Source organism: Meriones unguiculatus, chromosome 21 (genome assembly GCF_030254825.1).
Source record: "Meriones unguiculatus strain TT.TT164.6M chromosome 21, Bangor_MerUng_6.1, whole genome shotgun sequence".
NCBI classification, from domain to species: Eukaryota; Metazoa; Chordata; class Mammalia; order Rodentia; family Muridae; genus Meriones; species Meriones unguiculatus.
The window spans coordinates 57856297-57877646 of record NC_083368.1 but is presented as its reverse complement, the minus strand read 5'-3'; the positions used below and the strand labels follow the sequence as shown (position 1 = coordinate 57877646).

The window sequence follows — 21350 nt, the reverse complement described above, 5'->3', positions numbered from 1 at the left end:
CACCCCCACTACCTGACAGCACCAAATCAGAGCTACTGAGTACCGTCCGTGTACCTGGTTTTAACACTTAAAAACTAGGGTGTTTGTAGGACTCATTTCCGGTAAATTTCTATAAAAACTAAACTAAAACAATAGAAAGGAGGTTCAGGCAAAACATGGTAAGTCCCATGAATAAGAGCTTATCTAAAGTTCTTGATCTCCTTTTCCTAACTTTTCCCTCTCAGGCGTATACAGAGGTGGCTGTGACTTATTGGTGCGGTCCAGGCTGGCCTTAGCAGATGGAGTGACCATGCAGGTGACTGTGAGAAGCAGAGAGAGAACACCTGTGGATGTTATCTTGGCTTCTGTGGGATAAGTTCTTGCTGGAAAAGATGATGTGCTGTGCCCTCCCTACCGGTGCCTTTCAGGCTAGTGGCATGAACTTCCCAGAATCATACTTAAAGATTAATAGTGGCTTTGAAGAAGCAAACCCAATGCTCAGCCCTGCGCCAGCAGATCAAGCGAATGTTTGTCTTTGTGCCTGGACTTCACTGTCTCACTTGTCAGCTTCCAGTGATCTTGAAAGTCAGGTACTACTTACACTATTCTACAGCTGCTTAGCTTCATTATATGCTTCTAGTTAATGTGTGAAAACTCTTGGCAATGTTGGAAAATTTTATCGAAGAAGGGTGGAGGGGGAGGGGAGGCCAGAATCCATTTTTGTCACAGTTTGTTTTTATTAATAGAAAATAAACACTCATTCATTCCAGTTTCAAAGTTGCTATACTTGAAATTTCTAATTTAAAAAAGGAATTTAAAATAATTACACTGCTTTAACTAAGACAGTTAAAACTGTGGCTTAAAAAAGTATTCAGCACCATTTGCTCTTAGGTCTTTCATTTGTTCTTAAAAGCGTCTGGGAACTTGCCTGTCTCTTAAGTACAGGATTTGCCAAGTTAATGAAAAAGCCTTCCTGAACAGCCAATGGGATGCTAAGCAGCCATCAGGGCATCAGTGGGCATTCGGCTGTGGCAGTGGTCCCCTCCCCTCCACCTCTGCTGTGGAGGGGCCTTCGCACTGAGATGCGAGGAGGCAGGCTGTTATTTACTATTCAGCTTGGACTTTCTAGACAGAAACAGTACATCTCTGGCAGATGCAATTGCTTCTTAATACCTTGTGGTTTTAGGAAGTTTTGTAGGTAATTTCAATCTGTTTACTCACAAATTCGGTGTGTAATGAGATTCTCTACTCTAGCAGGTAAGGGCAGCTGTTTTAATACGCTTGTAAGATATATACCTGAGTATGCAGGTCAGTCTTAGGAGCACACTCAGAACACTGTTGATGCCAATGTCTGTTTTGGTTCGATAGGCTATATTTTGGGGGTGGGGGGATCAGTGCTGGGGAATGAACCCAAGGGCTTTAGCATGCTAGGCAGGCACACGACCTGGCTACATCCCCAGACCCCAAAGCCGATGTCTGTTTTAACAAAAAATGTTAGAAGCAGCTGATGAAAGTGAATGTAAAGGTGTGACAAGATATCCCTTCTCACACGCTGTGTTTACAGATTGCACAGGGAGGCAGTGAGCTCCTCCTCCTCCCTCTATTCCAGGGTTCCAATTTTAAGTCCACAGAAGCTGGGTTTTTGTTGTTTTTTGTTTCTTTTTTTTTTAGTATTTTACACAAAAGAGAATGCCTAATGCTGTCTTTTCTGCATAAATGAAGTGTTATTAGTCAAAATGTCCTAATAACACAGGACAACAGCAGATCTCTCCACCTGGTCACAGGAACGAGAGGATATCTTGTCACCCTTAGAGAATGAGCGCTGGACCAGCATGTTACCCTCAGAGTTTCTGCCGCCTGTTTTCTCTCGTCATCAATGTGAATAAAATGGACTTTTCTGAAAGAATAGTATTTGATTGCCAGGACCTCTTTTGGGCATTTCTAAGTGGAATACACACAGATACGAGAGTGGGGGAGGTAATACAGGGAAGCTACTCTTTCCAGCTCAGAAGGAGTTGATGAAGCCCATATATGCATTCAAGAAGCCCATGGGATCCTCTAGCTGTGGGTAGTGGCTAATGTGGTCATCCAGAATCGACACTGTGGACCGCGGCAGCGTTTTCCTAGTGGAAGAGAACAGCATGGAGGTGAACTTAGGCGGGAGGATGAGAGGGTGCAAGCGTGGGAAGCCCCGCAAATGCCCCTACAGACATGATACGCTGGATGGAGCCAACAGAGAGCGTACTGTCTCCTGCCGCAGGCAGACACACTTGCCAGTTCCACTTACACGGGTTTCAACTGTTCAGAACCCAACAGACAACATCTTGCAAATACAACACTTCTGTAACAGCCCTCAAAACATGACTCTCAGCTCCTTAGAGCATCAACAGGTGGCTCAGCCAGCAGCTCACTGCCCAAGCCAAAGTCAGCAAAGAGCCTTCCTTGAAACTGTGTAAAATTAGAAGCTATTTTTCCCATATTTTCTCCATAGGGTATGTGAAGGTATGGGACGTTCTTATATGACAGCCAAGATTTCATATTCTAGTACCTTCGAAGTAAGTACCCTGAAGGAGTCCCCACCAGCGAAAAGGCACTGGTCACATGAGCTATCCATAACTGCTCACTGAAGTCTGCTCAGCTGTCAGTGAAATGGCTCAGACTAACACATTTCTTAAGGTGTCTGGTTCCCAGGAAGGGTGTTTTTCCCCTTTCCTCTATGCTTAGGAATATGGTAACAGCCATGACGATGAGAACGGAATATATGACCAGAGAAAGTATAATGACGTATCTTGATCTTTCCACTCAGTGAGAGGATTCTCTACCTCTAAGTGGCCTGTTTTGTTTCCAGTGAGGTCAGAGGCCATAGCCAGTGCCAACAACCCCTTTCAAGATGAAATACTAAGAAAACAAAAGACCTGTGAGGACTCACCTGTACAGCTCCAAAAACTCTGGGTAGGGGTTTATAGGATCCAATGGCCCATAGATAAAATGAACTAGGAAAGAGAAGAGGAAGGAATTTCTAACAGCTCACATCTGTGTTCCTATTGCTATCCTAAAACTAACCTCCCTCCATTTATTAAAAACCCAAGTAACTAAAAATGTTATGATGTCACGATAGAAAAGCTCACTTCTTGCTGGGTGAGCCTAAAGAACGTATGGAACAAGCCAGTCTCCTACAGAGAATGGCTGGTCCCTTCTTGTTCTTCTGTGCCCTGAACCAAGAAATAAGCTCGCTCTCAAGATCTGCTTTCTAGAAATGGAGACAGAATCACAAGTTTTTATTATAACTGACCTCTGACATTTGTTGACCACTAACTGTCGTGTGGGAGGGACCACACTTTTTCTTTTAAATGCTGAAGAGGAGAAGACAGAGCACAAGTATCTACAGCCTCCATTAATGATCCTACTAGCTTCCTGTCCCAACAGTTTGATCTACAGTTTGCCACACAGCTGCCTCTGGAGCAGTGCCTCTGCCTTACACTGCTCACTGTGGTAAGCCAGGTGTTGAGGATAGGGGTGCCCATGAACAAAGGATGGCCAGTTAAACGTTCTAGGTAAAAAGTCTTGTGTTTTGGGGTTTCGTTTTTATGTGTGGAAATGAAGGCAAAAAGTATGTCCTAAATATTATGTTGCAGATACTTGTGCTAAGAGTAGCTTTTACTTTATGTATGATTCAGATTTGCTCTACCTGGCAAGCCTGCATGGAGACTTTATGAGTTGTAAGTATGTTAAGTCACTGTTCCCAATACCAGAAAACTGTCCGCAGATACTCACTGGGGATGGTCACAGAAGCAAGCGCTCCCACCCAGCGTCTTCTAAACTTCTTCCTTTGATTGATGTACTGTAAAAGACTGCAGCACAGGCGAGTCAGCAAGAGCCCAACAACAAGCATTTATTATCAGTGCAATCCCAGGGACGCATAAAGCAGCCTGAGCCCCCGCAGAGCCTACTCCATCCTTCTGTGTTCACGCAGACTCAACAGTGACTGTCTGCGTGAGCACTAAGGGCTCTTTGCATTCGTTATGCACGGAGTGAGATCTGCAGAGGGATCACAGTTGGTTTGGCACGTGCGTAATTTAAAACCTGGGTCTAAGAATCCAGTTTTGATTCCACTACTAACCAGCTCTGTGACTCTTGAGAAAATATGTTTTTTTAAACCTAAGTTCCTCATTTGAAACTAAAATCAAACTACATCATCTGAGTAGACGACAGCCACCTTTAAAAATGCCAGTGTATTCGTTTTTGGGATGAGGGCCTCATCACTGCTCTCCATCCAAGCAGAGGGAAGAGAACGCTTCCCACTGCATGGAAACTGCCAACAGCCACACTGCAGCCCAGGGCACTGATTCTGCTCCTGACTCCGGGCAGTCCTGGGGCAAAACAGGAGGTGTCTTTTAAAGAGGTGTCCTCGCTTTTTCAGTTTTACTCATGTTCAAATATCAAGGATCTTATGGATTAGGATGCAGAGGGAGACCACAGCAAAGCTAGCAGCTACAGCACTGGGAGTCACAGACCCGCTGGCAAAGGACCAGGCCTCACCTCAGGGAGCAATGCCTGTGTTACCATCCCCCAGTCTCTCCATGTTAAGAGCTACAGTCTCATCGACACCGAAGCCTTGCGGCTCCAACTGTTGCTACTTGAAAAACAGGCAAAAGGAAGACCTTTGCACTTGCGAGAAACATTAGTTCCTTTCAAAACTATGATGAAGATATTCTTAAGCACGTCAAATTATCCAGAAGTTTAGAGAAGGATATGCCAAAGTCAGTGAGTCATTTTCATGCAAATAAGCATTAAGGTTTGACGCCATTTCTCCACATTCTCTCTGCCAAATGCTTTTAGGAGCGAGGCTTACCCTATGCTTGATTTCTTTCTTGGAAAACACAGAGCAGGGCTGTTTTAGGTTTGTCTCACCAGCCTTCTTACAGGGAGTAAGCCAGCCAGCAGCAGAACAGCCTGTGCCTGCCCCTCCCTCCAGGAGAGGGTCCTGGGCCAGAGTAAGGCTCCTGTCTTACCTGTCGATAACCAGGTTTCCATCATTGTTGCGGATTCCGGCCCACATGTCCCACAGCTCACTCTCAGAGGGCCGGGTGTATGGTCCAAAGACGGGGGTGAGACTGAAAAGAGTGCAAAGGCAGGAAGGTAAGACCATGTTCTGGAAAACCTCCAAGCCCAGGCTTGCTTTGCTCCAGGGACATCAGAGCAACTGTTCAGTTCAGTCTTGGATGGCGACTTACCCTCGCGAGAACACGAAGAAGTTCATGAGCCTCGTGAGGATAGGCGACAGCACACCTCCATCTTTGAGGAGCTGCAGAGAAGAAGTAAGAGTAAAATTCAAGATCCAGAAGGGGTTGACAGCACCTCAACACAAAGTGTTTTACACCCGAAACTAAAACAGAACTTAGCCATTTCTTCTGAAAGAAAAAAAAAATGTATAATCCCGAAGAATCTCAACTGTATAATCCTAGAATCTCAACTTATTTAAACATCATTCTTACACAGCTCTTCACACATGTGTTTCTCTAAGTATTTGTTCATCTCTTATTTCTCAGAGATGCTTGGTTTTATGTAGGAGAGCCTCCTTTGTTTCACTGGGGAGAGAAATTAATTTGATTATATGGATTCGTAATAAAGAAGATTTCAATAGAGTGGCTCATGACCGCAGGCCCTTAAGAAGTCCCAGTGTTTGCGTTTTTGTTTTTCATGCCATAGATGTCTGAGATGCTGAGGTGCTGTGCAGTGAAGCTGCCAACCTTTTGGAGAAGGAGAGGGCGGTGGGTCTCAGGAAAGATGCCTGTGGAAAAACAGACTTGTTAGTCCTCTACCAGCACACAACCATGGCCTGAGACCGTCTCCCCTATCCAGTGCTACATTAGGGGTCTTAACTGCCAACTAGAAGCACGAGTAAGAACCGTGTACACAGACCTACAGGCGAGTGTAGCAAGCAGGGGGACTGGGCCAGCTACCACCAGATGCTGGTTAGCAAATCACCACGCGCTGGGATTACTTTCCTCATTTTAAAGGTACAAAAATGGAGGGGGTAATTTTTTTGTTTTTGTTTCCCCGGACAGGGTTTCTTTGTGTGGCCCTAACTATCCTAAACTCATTATGTAGACCAGGCTGGCCTTGAACTCAGAAGTCCACCAGCCTCTGCCTCCCAAGTGCTGGGATTAAAGGTGGGCACCGCCCCACCCAGCTCTTTAAAAACAGGTTATTTATTTTGCCTATGTGTACATGGGTGCTGAGACACCCGTGCAGAGGTCAGAGGACAACTTGCAGGAGTCCGTTTTCTCCTTCCAGTGTGGGTTCTGAAATTAAATTTGCATCCGCAGACTTGGCACCCTCACCCACTGAGCCATCCTGCCCCCCCCCAGCATCCTTTATTTTCTAAATGTCTGAAAACATGTATTCCATAAATGCCCGTCACCATGAAGACTATTCATGGCACAGCAGGGCGAACGACGCCCTGTGTGTGATGTGTCTAACACTGGTTACTATTCAGATGCTCGGGGTCATAAAAAGGTGGCTTTCCTGCGCTACACCCCACTTTCCACCTGCCCCCCCCAGGCAATTACCTCCGTTTGACAGGCAGAGACTCTTTATGGTCAGCCGGCCAGATCGATTCTGCTTGTACCTGGAGCAGGGCAAGAAGAAACACATGTAGCTGAGCAGCTGACACCCAGGCGGGGACTTCAGATAAGCCCTACAGCTTAAGACCCCAGAACAGTTCACTTTCTCTTCATCCTAAGCGACTCCACCTGTGCAGAGGACGGAAGTCTGGCCTCACTGACCTATACAGTAGCTCCTGGGCAACAATGTCCCCATAGTCGTGAGACAGCAGGTTGATTCTGCGGTTCTGGAGCCCCAGGTGCCGCAGGAGCGACTCTACGATGCTTGCCTGCTCAAATATGGAATACTGGTGTGGTCTCTGAGGAAAGGAGAGGAGACACAGCAGGGTCAGCAGAGGTAGCCTGAGCCTGCCTTCAGACCCACACCCATCACTGGCCCACCCCAGCGGCTGCTTACCGGCTTGTCACTAAAGCCAAAGCCTAAGAAATCCAGGGCGATCACTCGATGGAACCTCAGGGTTAGCCCCTCCCAGATCTGTAAGAAAGCAAGCGTAGTGTTCACTCTGCTCCCACACCCACTGCCCAGCCCACAGCAGCACACCGGACTCGTGCCTACATGCCAGCCTGGATAGAGCGAGGCCTGGGTGATCCTCTTGGACAGTGTGTGATTTCCTAGCATTTACTCTATCTAGAGTGAAACTCCAGCCTTTCACTTGGCAACGCTCCTTTCTGGACAATCAGTGTCTTGCTCCCTTCCCGTACATGAAAAGCAATTCTACATTTAATGAGATTTTATCAAGCAGTTCAAATCTGCAAGAGCCTTTGAGGGTTGACAGGAATTCTTGAGTTTGTATATAGCTTCAGACAGAGCAGCACCTGGGAACTTCATTACCTTGTACCAGTCGTAGCTGGATGTTGGAAAGCCATGTAGAAGCACAACTATCTCGGGGCTGCCAACCACACCCACAGAGTCTAAAAGGAGAAGGAGAAATCAGGCAAACTGCAATGCTGTGTTGCCGTTTAGAATGTAAGGTGACAGTACTTCAAGAGCTTCCTCCTAATCTGTGCTTTTAAAGCGCAATGGCACGCTTCACATGAAAACACTTGAAACAGTTTGCTCATTATCACTTAGTTTTTCAGTTGATATTATTATTAAAGTACAAATTATTTTTCAAATAAAAATCCAGTTAAAACATAATCACAACAAACTAAAACTTCTTTGTGCCTTATCAATATTTTATCACATCTAAGATCTGACAGTTCTTCCCAATGGATATAGGTCACCTGAGTTGACCAATTGGACAACCTGAGTTGTCCAATACCAGCAGAGGACATGCAACTCCATAAATCAAACTATTACAAAATTCTATCAGTTACAAAAATGGACTGATAATAACAGGAACTTTTTTCTGTATGTAACATTTTTTAAATATTCAAACAATAAAATACCTTGCCAAAAGTACTGGATTTAAATAGGACTGCCAGTGGCATAAAGTTTTGGTAATAACTTTTCAAAAAGTAATTAAAAGCAATTAAAAGCATCATGTACTGTATATAGCCAGAAGAATCTATGTAAATAATATGTAACGCTAAATTTTAAGTCTGGGAAAGAACCAGTAAGATAACATTTTTTTTTTAAAATCCATACTTACTTGACTGGATATAAGAAATGAGAGGAGGTCAGGAGCAATAATGAAAAACGGTTTATGAAAAACAAACATTTTTCGTTATTGCTCTTGACCCCCGCCCAAAAGAAATCTTTTCCAATCTGTTTATCAGTTTCTTCAGCTATAAAATGAGATTAATGGCACCTATCTCCAAATGCTGTTGGAAAGATTAAATGAAAAATGAAGATAATGAAGGTTAAAATAAACTGAATGTCTTGGGTATAGTAATTAAGTAGCAGTCATAATAATTCTCAGTAAAGCAATCTTACTAGGTTTAGATACATGTAACAAATCATAGAAAATAATCAAATGACTTTGGAAATGGGCGGGGTGAGGAACAAAGGTGTGGACAGGTCTCTGAGTATCATGTGTCCTGCCTGACACTAGGGGCGCTCAAAGAGAAAACAGCCTCGGCTACCAAGGGGGCTGGAAGACCCTCGGTCTGCTGAAACCTGAGCCCCTCCCCCGCCCCCAATGCAGAGCCCGGGTTCCCGGCTCTCGGAATGATCGAGAACCGGCGCGTGATTTCCCACGCCTTACACAAAGGGCCTCTCTCTCCCTCGTTACGGCGCAGCAGACCGAGGGGCACACGCTGGGGCCGAGTGACCAGGCCCTGGGGATCCTCCACAGTCCCGCTCTCACCTTGGTAGAAGATGCGCAGTCCCTTGTAGGTGAAGAACTTGCCAGAGGTCTTCCACGAGTGCAGGGCCGGGGAGAGCTGCGGCGGCGGGATGTGCAGGTAGGCGGCCAGCAGAGGCACGGCCAGCAACCCCACCTGGACCCACCACTCCCTCATCCTGCGGAGAAAGGGGACATCGTACACCTCCAAAACCCAAAATGGAGCCCGAGGTGCGAAACCTCGGCGCCGCGCGGTGGACGCCCCGACCCCACCCCACGGCCGTGGTCAGCACCTCCGCGCTTCGTGCCGCGCTTGCCCAGCATCCCTCGAGTGTGATCTAAGAGCATGTGCGCAACTGGTGCGGCTCCTGCTGACTGAGCCCGACACGTATGCTCGGCCGCGATACCCACTTGGCACCGCGGCCTGTATCTGGGCTAAGACACGGAGAGCGGCACCAGGCCGCCACGCTCCACAGGCCGGTAAGCAGCTTTGCCCTGACCCGCATGTCTAATCTCTCTCCACCTTCGCTCCCTTAGCGGCGTCCTGGACCCCGCCCCCCCCCCAGCACCCATCGGGGCTCATTCCGCCCCACAGGAGACACGAGTTAAAGCGGGATTAGCAGCTGTCCCCCACCTCTGACTCGCCAGGTCACCACGAAAAGCTCCTCTTAACAGCGGGAGAGTCTCCTGAGGGGAAGCTAGAGACGCCAACACCGCAGCTACCGGGAGCAGCAGCCACGGGAGCCCGCGACGCGTCCTTTGTCCACACTGCATGCGAGTTCAGGAGGTCAGCGCGTGTGTGCGTGCATGTGTGTGTGTGTCTGTATGCGTGTGCGTGTGTCTGGAGGGGGGGGTGCGTGTGTGCGTGTCTGTGTGCGCGTGTGTGCGTGTCTGTGTGTGTGTGTGCGTGGGGGGTATTGGGAGTGTTTGGGAGGGGTTGTGTGGGAGGAGGGTTGTGAAGGGGTTGTGGGGGGTGTTTGGGAGGGGTTGTGGGGGGTGTTTGGGAGGGGTTGTGTGGGAGGAGGGTTGTGGGGGTGTTTGGAGGTTTGTGGGGGGTGTTTGGAGGGTTGTGGGGGGTGTTTGGGAGGGGTTGTGTGGGAGGAGGGTTGTGGGGGTGTTTGGAGGTTTGTGGGAGGTGTTTGGAGGGTTGTGGGGGTGTTTGGGAGGGGTTGTGTGGGAGGAGGGTTGTGGGGGTGTTTGGAGGTTTGTGGGGGGTGTTTGGAGGGTTGTGGGGGGTGTTTGGAGGGTTGTGGGGGGTGTTTGGGAGGGGTTGTGTGGGAGGAGGGTTGTGGGGGGTGTTTGGGAGGGGTTGTGTGGGAGGAGGGCTGGGGGGAGGGGAGTTCTGTGTGCGGAGGGTTGGGGGGGGGGTTTGTGGGGGGTGGCTCTCATTACCCTGACGGGGCGGGTGAAGACACCCCTCGCGGACCCTCAGCTCTTACTCGAGTCGCCGCATGGGCAGCCACGATGGTGCGGTTCTGCCCTTCACGGCTGTGGAGGAGCGACTGGAAGCGCGCCAGGGCGGGCGTCTCTGTCCGCCCGCGGAGCCTCCCTGAGGAGCCCGGCCGGTACCTGAGCGTCCACGCAGCCTCCGGGCACGGAGGACCCGGCGTCCGCAGTGACTCAGCAGAACGCGGAGGGCCACACCCACGCCCGCTCCGCTCCGGGAGACCCCCCAGCCCTCGCGGTCTCCCGGCGTGCGGGGGCCAGGCAGAGCCGCGTTTGCAGGGAGAGGACGGCGCGTTTTCACCACTCAGATCCCGCTCTCCGCGGCTCGGAGGGCACCGCGGCACGCTCCCCGAACCCGCTCCGTGCCGCGCCGGCGCCCGCTGTACGTGACGTGAGACCACCGTCCCCACGACCGCCAGCCGGCCGCGGCTCGCGAGAGCTGCGCTTTGAACCCAACCAGAGCCACATTCCTCTTCACCTTCCACCGTCCGGCCGCGTGGCCGTAACCCGGTTCGCACCTCAAGCAACGCTCATTGCCGCGTCCACGCGGCGCGGCAAGGTGCAGCCGCGTCCACGCAGCAGCCACGTCTCTGCCGCGCCGCGACCTGCGAGCCCAGCGCGGCAAGGCGCACGCGTCCATGCAGCAGCCGCGTCCAGCGTCTTAGCCGCGCCTCCGCGGATCTCAGCTTCTCAGCTCGGAAGCCCCGGGCCGCACGCGGCATCCAGAGACCCCGTCAGCCCTCAACAATGGCCCGAATGCCGACCGCACCTTGCAGCACTAACCGCCACCGGCAGCCGCAGCGCAGCCCCGGACCAAAGGACACCGCGGACACCCGAGATCTCTACATCGCCACAACCCCGCTCCACACACCCACAGGGATGGCGCCCAGGCGGCCGCCACACCCCCTCGGCGGCCACGGCACCCACCTGCGCAGGCGATCCCGGCGCACCATGGCCGCATTGTCCCACGCGCCCCGCCGCAGGGTTGCGGTGCCCGGGGCGCGCCGAGGCGCCTGCAGCCGCGCAGGAGCGGAGGAGGCGGCGAGCGGCCACCGGGCGAGCCTGCTGCGCCCCGCGAGGCGCGAGGAGGGCTGCGGGAGCACCGGGATGCGCTGGCGCCGCGGCACGGACGCCGAGCGGCGCCGGCTTTTACAGCCGCGGAGCCCCGCCCCGCCCACCGCCCCGCCCCGTGCCGCAGCGCCCCGCCCCCGCTCCGCCGCAGCGCCCCGCCCTCCCCAGTGCCGCAGCGAAGGGGGGGGCCGGCCCGGCCCCGCCACCCCCTCCCCCCGCATCGCCGCTCCGAGCCCCTGTTCTGCGGGAGAAGCCCCCCGTTCGCTGACCTCGCGCCGCAGCACGCGTGGGTCCCAGCCCCGGAGGGCAGCTCGGAGCGCAGCCGGGGTGTGGTGGCCGCCAAGGTGGGCGCCGAGTCCCGCAGGGAGCACGCGGGGAGGGCGCGGGGAGGGCGCGGGTCAGCAGTGCGCGCAGCCCCTCCCCCACATAACTATGCAGGAGCACGCCAGCGGCTGGGGAGCGGGCCGTGCCCGCGGCCTCCACGGCTACGGACGCGCTCGTGGGGCCACAGGCCGGGCCGGGGGCGCCAGCGGGGCGCCAGGGGGCGAGGCTGGCACTCGCGCGCCACAGTCACGGCGCGAACGCCCTGGAGGCGCGGACAAAGGGAGATGTCAGTCCGTCACCCCGGGAAGCGGCTCCCACGCCGGCCGGGTGGGAAGGTGCGCGTGGGCGGGAGCGGCGGGAGCAGGAGCGCGGGTGGCCCGGCGGGGGCGCTGCGGCACCGCCAGCCGCAGCTCTGCGCACCCGCGCCGGGCCACCCGCTTCCGGCCACCCGGCGCCCGGAGGGTCAGGGGTTCGCGGCCACCCGCGCCCGGAGGCTCAGGCCGGTGCCGTGGGCCGGGGCGCTAGTGCAGGACCTCAGGACGGTGCTTGGGGTCGCGGAGCGAGCGAGGTACCGAGGCGGCCCTCTGTATCTTTTTGCATTTAGGACGCTTTCCTGGGCCTCCCCCCACCCCCAGCCTGAGACCCTCGCCACCTGCAGCCGCGCTCCCTTCGCCTTTTGTATCAGGGATCCCCCCACTGCTTGTCCTAACAAAGCGGCCCTACCAGACTCCGCATGAATGAGTTCAGGACTCCTAGGGGCGCAGGGGAGGAAGTAATTAAGGGAGGCAAGAAGGGCCTGTCGGAGTGATGAATAGACGTTTCCCAGAGACAAAGGACCTTCCCGCCCGAGGCGGCCTTCGCCGGGCTCCTTCCCCTCAGCGCGCCGGCCTCGCGCGCGGCCCGGGCCGGCAGTGTGGCCAGGTTGTCCGCAGAGACGCGCCGGTTTACACTCGCGGACAACCTGCCCTGGTCCTCAGCGTGGCGCGAGGCAGCGCTCTGCCTGGTGGACGGAGGCCGGGCCCGGGCATCCCCTGCTGGGGTGGCGGTGACAGGCGAGGCCGGGCAGCGCAGACACGCTGGGGGCGTGCAGGCTGGAGAAGGCCCCGGGGGCAGAGGCCCGAGACCTGGCCTCGCCCGCCCCTGCAGCGGCCTCCTCCGCGGCAGGGCGTCCCCCGCGCTCTACCCACCCCAGCACCTGAGAAAACAGGCCTCACAGCCGGCCTCCGGGCCTCGCCTCTCCCGCCGTGACGGGCCGGCAGCGTGCCCCTCGTCGCCTCCACATTCCCTTTCCCCTACGGGTTCCCATCTTAGCACCCAGGACTCGTGGAAACCAGCAGCGTCACGGCTCACACAGCGGCCTGCTGTGCCGCGGGGCCCGGGCTGCTGTGCCGCGGGGTCCGGCCTGCTGTACCGCGGGGTCCGGCCTGCTGTGCCGAAAGTCAGATTGCTGTGGTTCTTTTTCCAACCCCGCTCTGAGCACCCAACAGGACAAACGCGAGGCTGTTAGACAGCGGGATGGAGCCACGCTCTGAAGCCGTAGCTACAGATTTGAATGAACTGAAGTGCAGAGCGGAACAAACTCTTCCGAACAGTGAGGCCCTCAAAGAGAGGGCTTTACTCAGTCTGTGCGGAGCAGTTTGGGCTTTGATTCCTTTTTTAATCTGTGTGTCTGGAGTTGGCAGATAAACCTAATCTGTGCTGTTTTGCTCATCAGATCTCACTGAGCGCATTTTACTCGGCTCTACAGAACAGATATTAAGAAACATTCAGACACGCGGGGTAAGGCTGAGACGCTCTGCAAATCACGCGGCCCCGGACAAAGCCACCTAGGGCAGGGAGCTGAAGGTCCTCCGGCCGCGCCGCCTCCCCGGACCTGCAAGGTGAGACTCTCCACCTATCCCCGAGGGAGACTGAGCTAGCTTCCGCGCACAGACGGCGCCGGCTTGGAGCTGGCGGGCTTTCCTGCGCCCCACACAGCCCGGCTGTTTAGTCTAGAGAAAAGGGGCCTTGTGGAGCAAGTGAAAGGCGGAACTGTGTTCGCAGCCCTCAAATATTTGTGGAAGCGGCCTTGGACATTTTCTTCCACACGGCTCCAAGGAGCAGGAACCCTGCAGAAACAGAAATGCATTTAGCGCGAAGGATTTTCCAGCAGCCCGGCCCTGCTGGAGCGCGCTCGGCTCGCCGCTGTCACCGGGGAGGGACAAGCTGGCGGCAGGTGTGCCAGGCCCGGTGAGCAGCCTGTCACCGCGGTGGAGAGGAAAGCGCAGAGAGGTGCGGGCTTGGCCAAGCTCTCCTCCTGCGCACCCGCAGCCCGGGGCTGCAGGCAGGCTGCTCCTTGCTGAAGAGTATCAATAAACTCACTCACGCTCGCACTCGCGCACACACGCGCACACACACACACACACACACACGGCTGATGGCTTCTTCCCTTCCCTTTTCCCATTCTTTCTGGGGTAAAAGTTTTTGCGGCGGAGCACTCGGAGCGGAGACGGTAATAACTCAGCCAAACAATCGAAAAGGTGCCACAAAGGGACAGCGCAGCTGCTTCACTGCAGCCTTGCCGCTCGCCCTCGGGTGCCCGCTACACACACACACACACCAGCCGCCGAGCCCCTCCTCGGGTACAGGCCAGCTTAGCCACGGAAACAGCAACAGGCTTTCCGGCTTCTAATTAACTAACAGCAGCTTGTATTTTCACAGCTCTCCACCCTGCTCGCCGCGGGCCTCTGCGGCAGGCGTTCGGCACTTCCCGGTCGCTCTCCCCGACGCCCCATCTTCCCTCATCAGGCTTCGCCTCCAGCGAGGGAGAGCAGAACCGGGGGCGGGCGCCCAGAGAGCCTGGCCTCTCCAGCCTCAGGAGCAGGCACTGCCACCATGGTGAGGGCCCGCACCCACTGTCACACCGTTGCCCCGGGTGTCTCTCTCGGGCAGGCCGCAAAGGGGAGAGGCTCCCTCCCCGCCCCCAGCCTGGCTCCCTCTCCCCCGGCCGGCCCAGCGAGGGCTGCCGCCTTCTCCCCACCAGGCCCCAGCGCCGCCTGTCACAGGGCAAGAAACAGCAGGCTGCGCCTCTGACACTGGTCCAAGGCATCCGATAACAGGGAATAAAGTCTTCCAGGCCTCATCCGAGTACTTTCCCGTATTCAGTCAGTAAAAGTGAAGGCGAGGAAAGCGGTAGGAGGTAGTCATTAACGATGGCGCCATCTCGCTGAGGCCTTCTCACGACTCCCAGTCTACAGTTCCGACCCTAGTCCCTGACCCCCGTCTATGACCTCCGTTCACGGGGGAACTAACATTTCATATTCAACAAAGTCGAGGTTACACCTGTCGCTGTCTCTCAGGCTGCAACCTGCAAATCCCCGCTTCCCTGTTTCTTGTTCTGTTCGTCCACGACCAACAGAAACTGGGGGTCATGAAACAATGCCCGCACCTAGGCAGGGCCAGACCTGCCATTTCCCTTTTTCCTCCCAAGCCCTCCCATTGCAGCCACCTAGCTCATGTCCCCTTACCCGGCTAACTGCCCAGGCCTCCACCATCACGCCTTTCTAGCTCCTACCATACACCTGCCAAAGTGATTTTTCTACAATCAAAATCTGACAGCATCTCTTTCAGTCTTAAAATGTGTTACTAGTGTTAAAGCCAGCCTCTTTGGATTAGAATACGAAACACTTCATACAAAAATGCTTCAAGTCTGGCCCTTGCGTTTTCCTAGAATCTTCTCTCCTACCTCCTAGTTGTCCACTCGGGACAACTGACCAACCATTACTCATCAAAAATACCAGGCGGTTTCCTCCCTCCATGCCTTCACACAGGTCCGCTGCCTCAATAAAATGTACCCTTTCCCACTGATTTCTTCATCTGCAGTCAGCTTAGTTACTGTGGCTCTTACTTGCCGGCAGAAACATCGCCCTCCTTCAACGGTGGCTCTGTCCCTCTTGCACACGACATGCCACGTCCTCCTGTGGAGAGATTTGAAGATCTGTCTTGTCTCCCCTCCTACATACCTGAATTCCTTAAGGTCGGGGACCATGTCATAATGACAAGAATGAATAATAGCAAAACATCGTTGATCATTTTGTGCCAGACCCTGGGTAAAGCCAATGAGACAACTGAGGAACCCAGCCAAAGTTTCAAGACTGGGAAGTCAGTGGGCAGGGTTCAAATCCAGATCAATCCAGATCACCTTTATTCATTTATCAAAGAATTTGGGAGAATTAACGTTTGGGGGTAGTCATTTCCTAATGGTGCTTGTGTTACAGGTTTCCTCTCCTAGGGAAACTGAGCAGCAATTCTACTCACATGGATGACAGAGAGTCCTAACTTAACCGATGGCACGAGAAGGCAAAATAAATAGTCTTGATGACAGGCTAATTGGGAAAAGGCCTCTGTTGTTCTTTCATAGCATCAGATCTTAAATTACACATGTGACAAATATTTTTGCCAACAATAATGTCTTTTGTTGTTTCCCCCAAAACTCCTGGGTAAGTCAGATCACAGAGATATAAATTGAAAATCAGTAGAATGTTCAAGAAGTTGCCAGAGATAGAGATGCCAAGATGCTGTGAGGTCTGAGCCTAAGTGTGACACTGATGTGCCTGGCACGCAGGAAGCACTGTATTATCCCAAATTGTCGCTAATATAACTAGCTCTCAACCCAGTGTTGGGGAAACAGTAGCTAAAGGGTAGATTATTTAATACAGCTGTGATCAAAATGCCATGGGCATATTAAGAGCCGTCTGCCAGGGAAAAGGGAACGTGGCACCCAGATGCCACATGAGAGCAGAATTTTCCAGAACTAGAACCGTACCAAAAAGATACCAAAGCATCAAAGAATGGGGACGAGGTCATGGAAACCTGTGCCCGGATGCAACCAGAAGCTCAAAGAGTGTCATGAACCTCTCAGCAGAAGAGCCCTTTCCTACCCCCAGTGCCAGGTCCTGCCCAGGACAGAAGGAACAGCCAAGTGTAAACACGGTGGTGGCACACTAAGTGAGAAGCAAAGGGGAGGCCCAGAACTCTGCGGTCAGCACGGCCTCCCAGCCCATGCCCAGCACACGGCCCGCTGTTCCCGGGCCATACAGCGTGGAAGGCCATTAATTTTATATAGGCGAAACATATTTATGTTCCTCCAGTTCCTCAACAAACAGAATAAAGGAATAAAGGAATTTTCTGTGAGTAGCCACTCTGCCCAGCACCTGGGGTGGGGTAGAAGGGAGCTGCAGTTCTGACAGGGACTGCAAGTGAGACGCGGCGGGGGGGGGGGGGGCAGAGTTAAACAGAGGGACAGTGTAGGCAGAACTCAATAGATCTGGCTCTTTTCGGAGGGCAATGAAAATGGGTCCAGCCACATCACTCCGTCAGATGATCCTAAACGAATGCTCCCTGGAGGATGTACAAGGTTGAACAATACTGCATTATTTGGGGGGAAAATTATTTTCCAAACTGGAAATGACTTCAGTGTCCATTTATAGGGCACAAGTGAAATGGTCCTCCGAGACGCCAAACTTCTTGGTGTTGGGTGAAAGAATGAGACTCAGAGCAGCCTGCGGACTGTAACCCTGTGCACAGGAAAGCACGCATGGCCACGGTATTAAAAACAACACCAGATTGTGATACTGCTAGCAGGGGGATCTTTGCTCCCGCAGGGTGTCAGGAATACCTGTGAAAGCCTGCGCGGGGGAGGGGGAGGTGGGGGTTGGTTGGATTTAGATTTAAATTTGAATATCTTAGGAGGGTGTGCCTGGCCATTCCCAATAAGCCACCCGCTCACTTACACTCTCCTCTCTCCTCAGTTGGCCCTAAATGTACTTGAAAACAGACCAGAGGAGAAGGGCTGAATGCTCGCGCAGCTTAGTCCTCACTTCCCATTCTAGGTGGCAAACATCTCTTTCCTACCTCAAGAGAGGGCAGGCCAAGAACCCACATCAGTCTTAGCAGGAAGGTGGGGTGGGGTGGGCTCTGCTGGTCCATAGGGTCTGAAGGAGAAGCCACTGGTGTGGAGGTTGTGTCTAGAGTTCAAATAAAGAAAAGGAACGTCTGGGCCAGCCAGGGAAGCCAGCGCAAACGCAGCTCACATTTGAAACTTCGTTTGCATTCCATCCTCAAGCCTGCAGCAAGAGTGTCTAAGTGTCCCGTCTTGTCTTTCTGGACCACAAGAACCACAGCCTGTGGTTCACCATTGCCCAAGCTGCTGGGCAGGGTCCAACATATGAGGCCCAGGCACAACGCTGGTTCTCCCACTGAGGGTCTCACCCTCCCGTGTCTCTGAGTTAATTTCTCCCTCTCCACTGTGTTGGCACCAGATGTATAGGAAACAAGAGTTGTCCCAAGCAAGGTGCCATGGAAATGAAACTGGAACATCCCTGAGCCAAGGTGCCCAGAAGATTGCTGTTATTCTGCTCATGCTGCCCACCACAAAGGAATGATGGTTTCCATAGTTTAAAACCCCTGCAAAATATTTAAAGTAAGAACAAGGAACATTTCCAAATGAAATATGCTCTTGGTTTTGGCAGCAGCTAGACAGACTAGCAAGAAAGTTCTCAAGCCAAGCCATACTGTTTCATCTACTAGAAATTCCCCAGCAGAATAAAACGCTTTATTTGACAAAGTTTTATTGAAGGGAGGTGGGCAGTTTGGGTGGTAGTGCTGTGTAACAGTTTCCTTCTAGATTAAAACATTGTATCCTACAATGCAAGTAACGTCCTTAAGCAGAAAGATAAACAACTCACAGTAGCTTCAGGAAGTCCCTGAAACTGAGCAGATTCGCTAATCTATTCTGTTCTGGAGTAAGCATTTAAGGCTGAGAGTCCTTCTCACAGGAGCAGAGTTGAACTGCTAAGAGGCCTCTCAGACAAGCCCCGCTGCCTGGAAGCGGTTTAGCCCAGTGCCACTTGGAAAGGACACTCTAACCTGTTAAGCTGCCTGCAGGCTGTGCAGTGTTTCTTGTCCCCAACTTTTGTGAGCTGCCAGCCATACTGGGGAGGGCTTTGGTGATGCAGCTATCTCTGAGTTCCTTCTACTCCTGTAAGTAACCCCTCAGTCACATTCCTGTAAGGAACTCCAGTGAACCTCATTTCACCAAGTCGGGCTGGGGGGGGGGGTACCACAAATTGGTCTGTTATGAGTTCTCTATCTGGGGTTAACAAACATGTATGTTGTGTCTTCCTAGGAAAAGTTTTGTCATACAACAGGTGTGAAGAATGGGGGATGTAGTGTGCAAAGCAAGCCTAATCCACAGTCACCTATGAGGTTTAGTGTAATTTCTTACAAAAAGAAGACAACAAAAAGTTATCCTACAGGCCTAGGAGCAGTGGGTTTACTACCGGGCCACCCTATTCCCTCTAGTTCTGTCAGCGAGGTGCACATCCTTCAAAACAAACCTGAAAAGTCTACTATCTGATGATTAGCCATACAATGAAATACAGTTGATATGTAGACCAGGCTAGCCTCAGACTCACAGAGCTACCTCTCCTGTGCCGGGATTAAAGATATGCACCACTATGCCTGGCTCTTTTGGCCCTTTATTTTAAGACACATCTCACTAAACTGCCTAAATTGGCCTTGAGTTCAGGCAAGACCTCCTCCTGTCTTAGAGTCAATGGTAAGCAAGCCTATACTGCCAGAACAAGTTACAGCTAGCAATTATGTTTTGTTTTTTATTTTTACTTTCGCTTTTGCTTTTTTAAACACAGGGTTTCTCTGTATAGCCTTAGCTGTCCTGGAACTCACTCTGGCTGGCCTCAAAGTCAGAGATTTGCCTGCCTCTGCCTCTGCCTCCTGAATGCAGGGATTAAAGGCATTTGTGCCACCACCACCAGGCTTAGCTGGAGGTTTTAATTTTCTTTCTTGATAATCTGTGCATTATCTGATTTCTGATTAGAAAAAAATCAGAATGTGAAATACATGAGCTTGAACTCATTTTCATTAAATACCAGCTTGAACTCATTTTCCTTAAAGAAAACTCTCAAGCCACTATAAAAGAACACACGTTATTTTAGCACACAGAATATTTACCAAGATAGGTAATTTTTTTGTACTATGAATCTCAACAAATTTTGAAACTCATACATATGATCTGTTCAAAAACAATAGAATCAGTTATAAATTCATTATGGAGTGCATATGGGAATCCTCAAATATTTAGAAATTAAAAACATAAACTAGGTAAACCATGTCTCAACTAGTTAATCACCTGGAATGGAAATAGGTGCACAGCAGATCAGGCTCGCAGGCTGGAGCCCACACTGTGCAACCTGAGTCAAGATGTGTTCAAGTAAAGTGCCATCATCTACCTAGAGAAACTCCAGCAAGAACAAGGTGAGCCCAAAGGAAGTGCAGAGAGCAGAATTAATAAAACGAAAAAATTATTTTTAAAAATAAATGAAAATAAAAGTTTTTTTTTAAAAAATCAAAACTGGTTAAAAAAAAAACTCTTGAGAGCAAATGAGAGAGAGAGAGAGAGGGAAGAGAGGAATCACTAATATCCAGAAGAAAATTAAAAAGAATCCTTAAATTTAAAAAAAAATGTTATTTCAATACATCCAGTAACATTAGTGAAATTTACTCCTATACAAACTATCAAATCTGAGGGTCTCTGTATCTACTCAATGAACTGGACTCGGGGTTCAAACCCTTTCACCCCTCAAAAAATTCTCACTGAGTTCTTCCAGATATCTCAGGAAGAAATAATCTCTGTTTTTCAGTCTCCTAGAAGCAGAAGGGGCCACTTTCCAGCTTATTTTGTAAGGCTGAGCAGGCAAAGGCAGTACAAGAAAACTATACACCAATGAATCCACAAAATCCATTTGCAGAAACCCTTAATATATTTTTTGGCAAAGTGAACCTAGCAATATACAAAATGGATGACATCTTGTAACTAAATGGAGTTTGTTACAGAAATGCCAAAAATCATTTTAATACTCAGAAGCTAATTAATATAATTCACAACATTAAAAGATTAAAAGTGAAGAGTCATCTCAATAGATTTAGAAAAGCATTTGGCAAAATCCAAACTCCATTCTTGATTAAAATCTATCAGCAAAGCAGGAAGAGAAAGGATCCTCTCAAATCTAACAAAGCCTTAAGAGAGTTGGCCAGCCTCATTCCAGGGATGAACAGGGCAAGGACTTTCTCACCATTTGCTTTTGTGTTTTCTGGAAGCTCTAGCCAGTAAAATAAGGCAACAAAAGGAAAGCAAGCAAACAAAAAAATGACAACAATAAAAACCACAGATACTGGAAAGAAGAGGTTGAACTGTCTCCGTGTGTAACACAGGTGATTATGTGCATTGAAAACCCAAAGTTCCTACTCAGAAGCCCTCAGAAGGGATCAGCCTGGTGAGGTTGTGAAATACACAGTTAATAAATAAAAACAATAGTACATATCCTCTTACCAACAAGAAGCTGTTGAAAATCATACATCAAAAATTTAGTAGCAAGCTGGGTGCAGTGGCCCACGCCTGTAACCCCAGCACTCAGGAGGCAGAGGCAGGTGGATCTCTGTGAGTTCGAGGCCAGCCTGGTCTACAAAGTGATTCCAGGACAGCCAGGGCTACACGGAGAGACCTGTCTTGAAGAAAACAAACAAACACCTCACAACCCCCTCTAAAACAGTAGCATTCAAAAATATGGACTGCTTATGGGCAAATTAGATATACCAAACCATCGGTACTCGAAAGGAAAAT

At 51.3% G+C, this 21350-nt stretch overlaps 2 protein-coding genes across 5 annotated transcripts in view; one reads left to right on the top strand and one right to left on the bottom strand.

The window, feature by feature from the left end:
- Positions 1 to 1885, top strand: part of Copg2 (COPI coat complex subunit gamma 2) — a 103421-nt gene extending 101536 nt beyond the window's left edge. For all 3 annotated transcript variants that reach the window (XM_060373856.1, XM_060373855.1, XM_060373857.1), the window contains one exon: positions 225 to 1885. In XM_060373856.1, coding sequence (XP_060229839.1) covers positions 225 to 355 — 131 coding nt within the window. In that variant the 3' untranslated portion in view covers positions 356 to 1885. The remainder of the gene's footprint in view (positions 1 to 224) is intronic.
- Positions 1618 to 11788, bottom strand: Mest (mesoderm specific transcript). 2 transcript variants are annotated; one of them, XM_060373858.1, is made up of 12 exons: positions 11617 to 11788; positions 8855 to 9009; positions 7438 to 7517; positions 7003 to 7080; positions 6768 to 6904; positions 6552 to 6610; positions 5730 to 5770; positions 5214 to 5284; positions 4992 to 5093; positions 3754 to 3830; positions 2909 to 2972; positions 1618 to 2102 (listed from the first exon to the last, which is right to left on the bottom strand). In XM_060373858.1, the coding sequence occupies exons 2-12, from the start codon at positions 9006 to 9008 to the stop codon at positions 1985 to 1987; spliced, it is 981 nt and encodes a 326-aa protein (XP_060229841.1). In that variant the 5' UTR covers position 9009; positions 11617 to 11788; the 3' UTR covers positions 1618 to 1984. The 2 variants fall into 2 exon arrangements, with proteins under 2 accessions (XP_060229841.1, XP_021496970.1); XM_021641295.2 differs by lacking the exon at positions 11617 to 11788 and adding an exon at positions 11204 to 11393.
- Positions 11789 to 21350: the final 9562 nt, after the last annotated feature.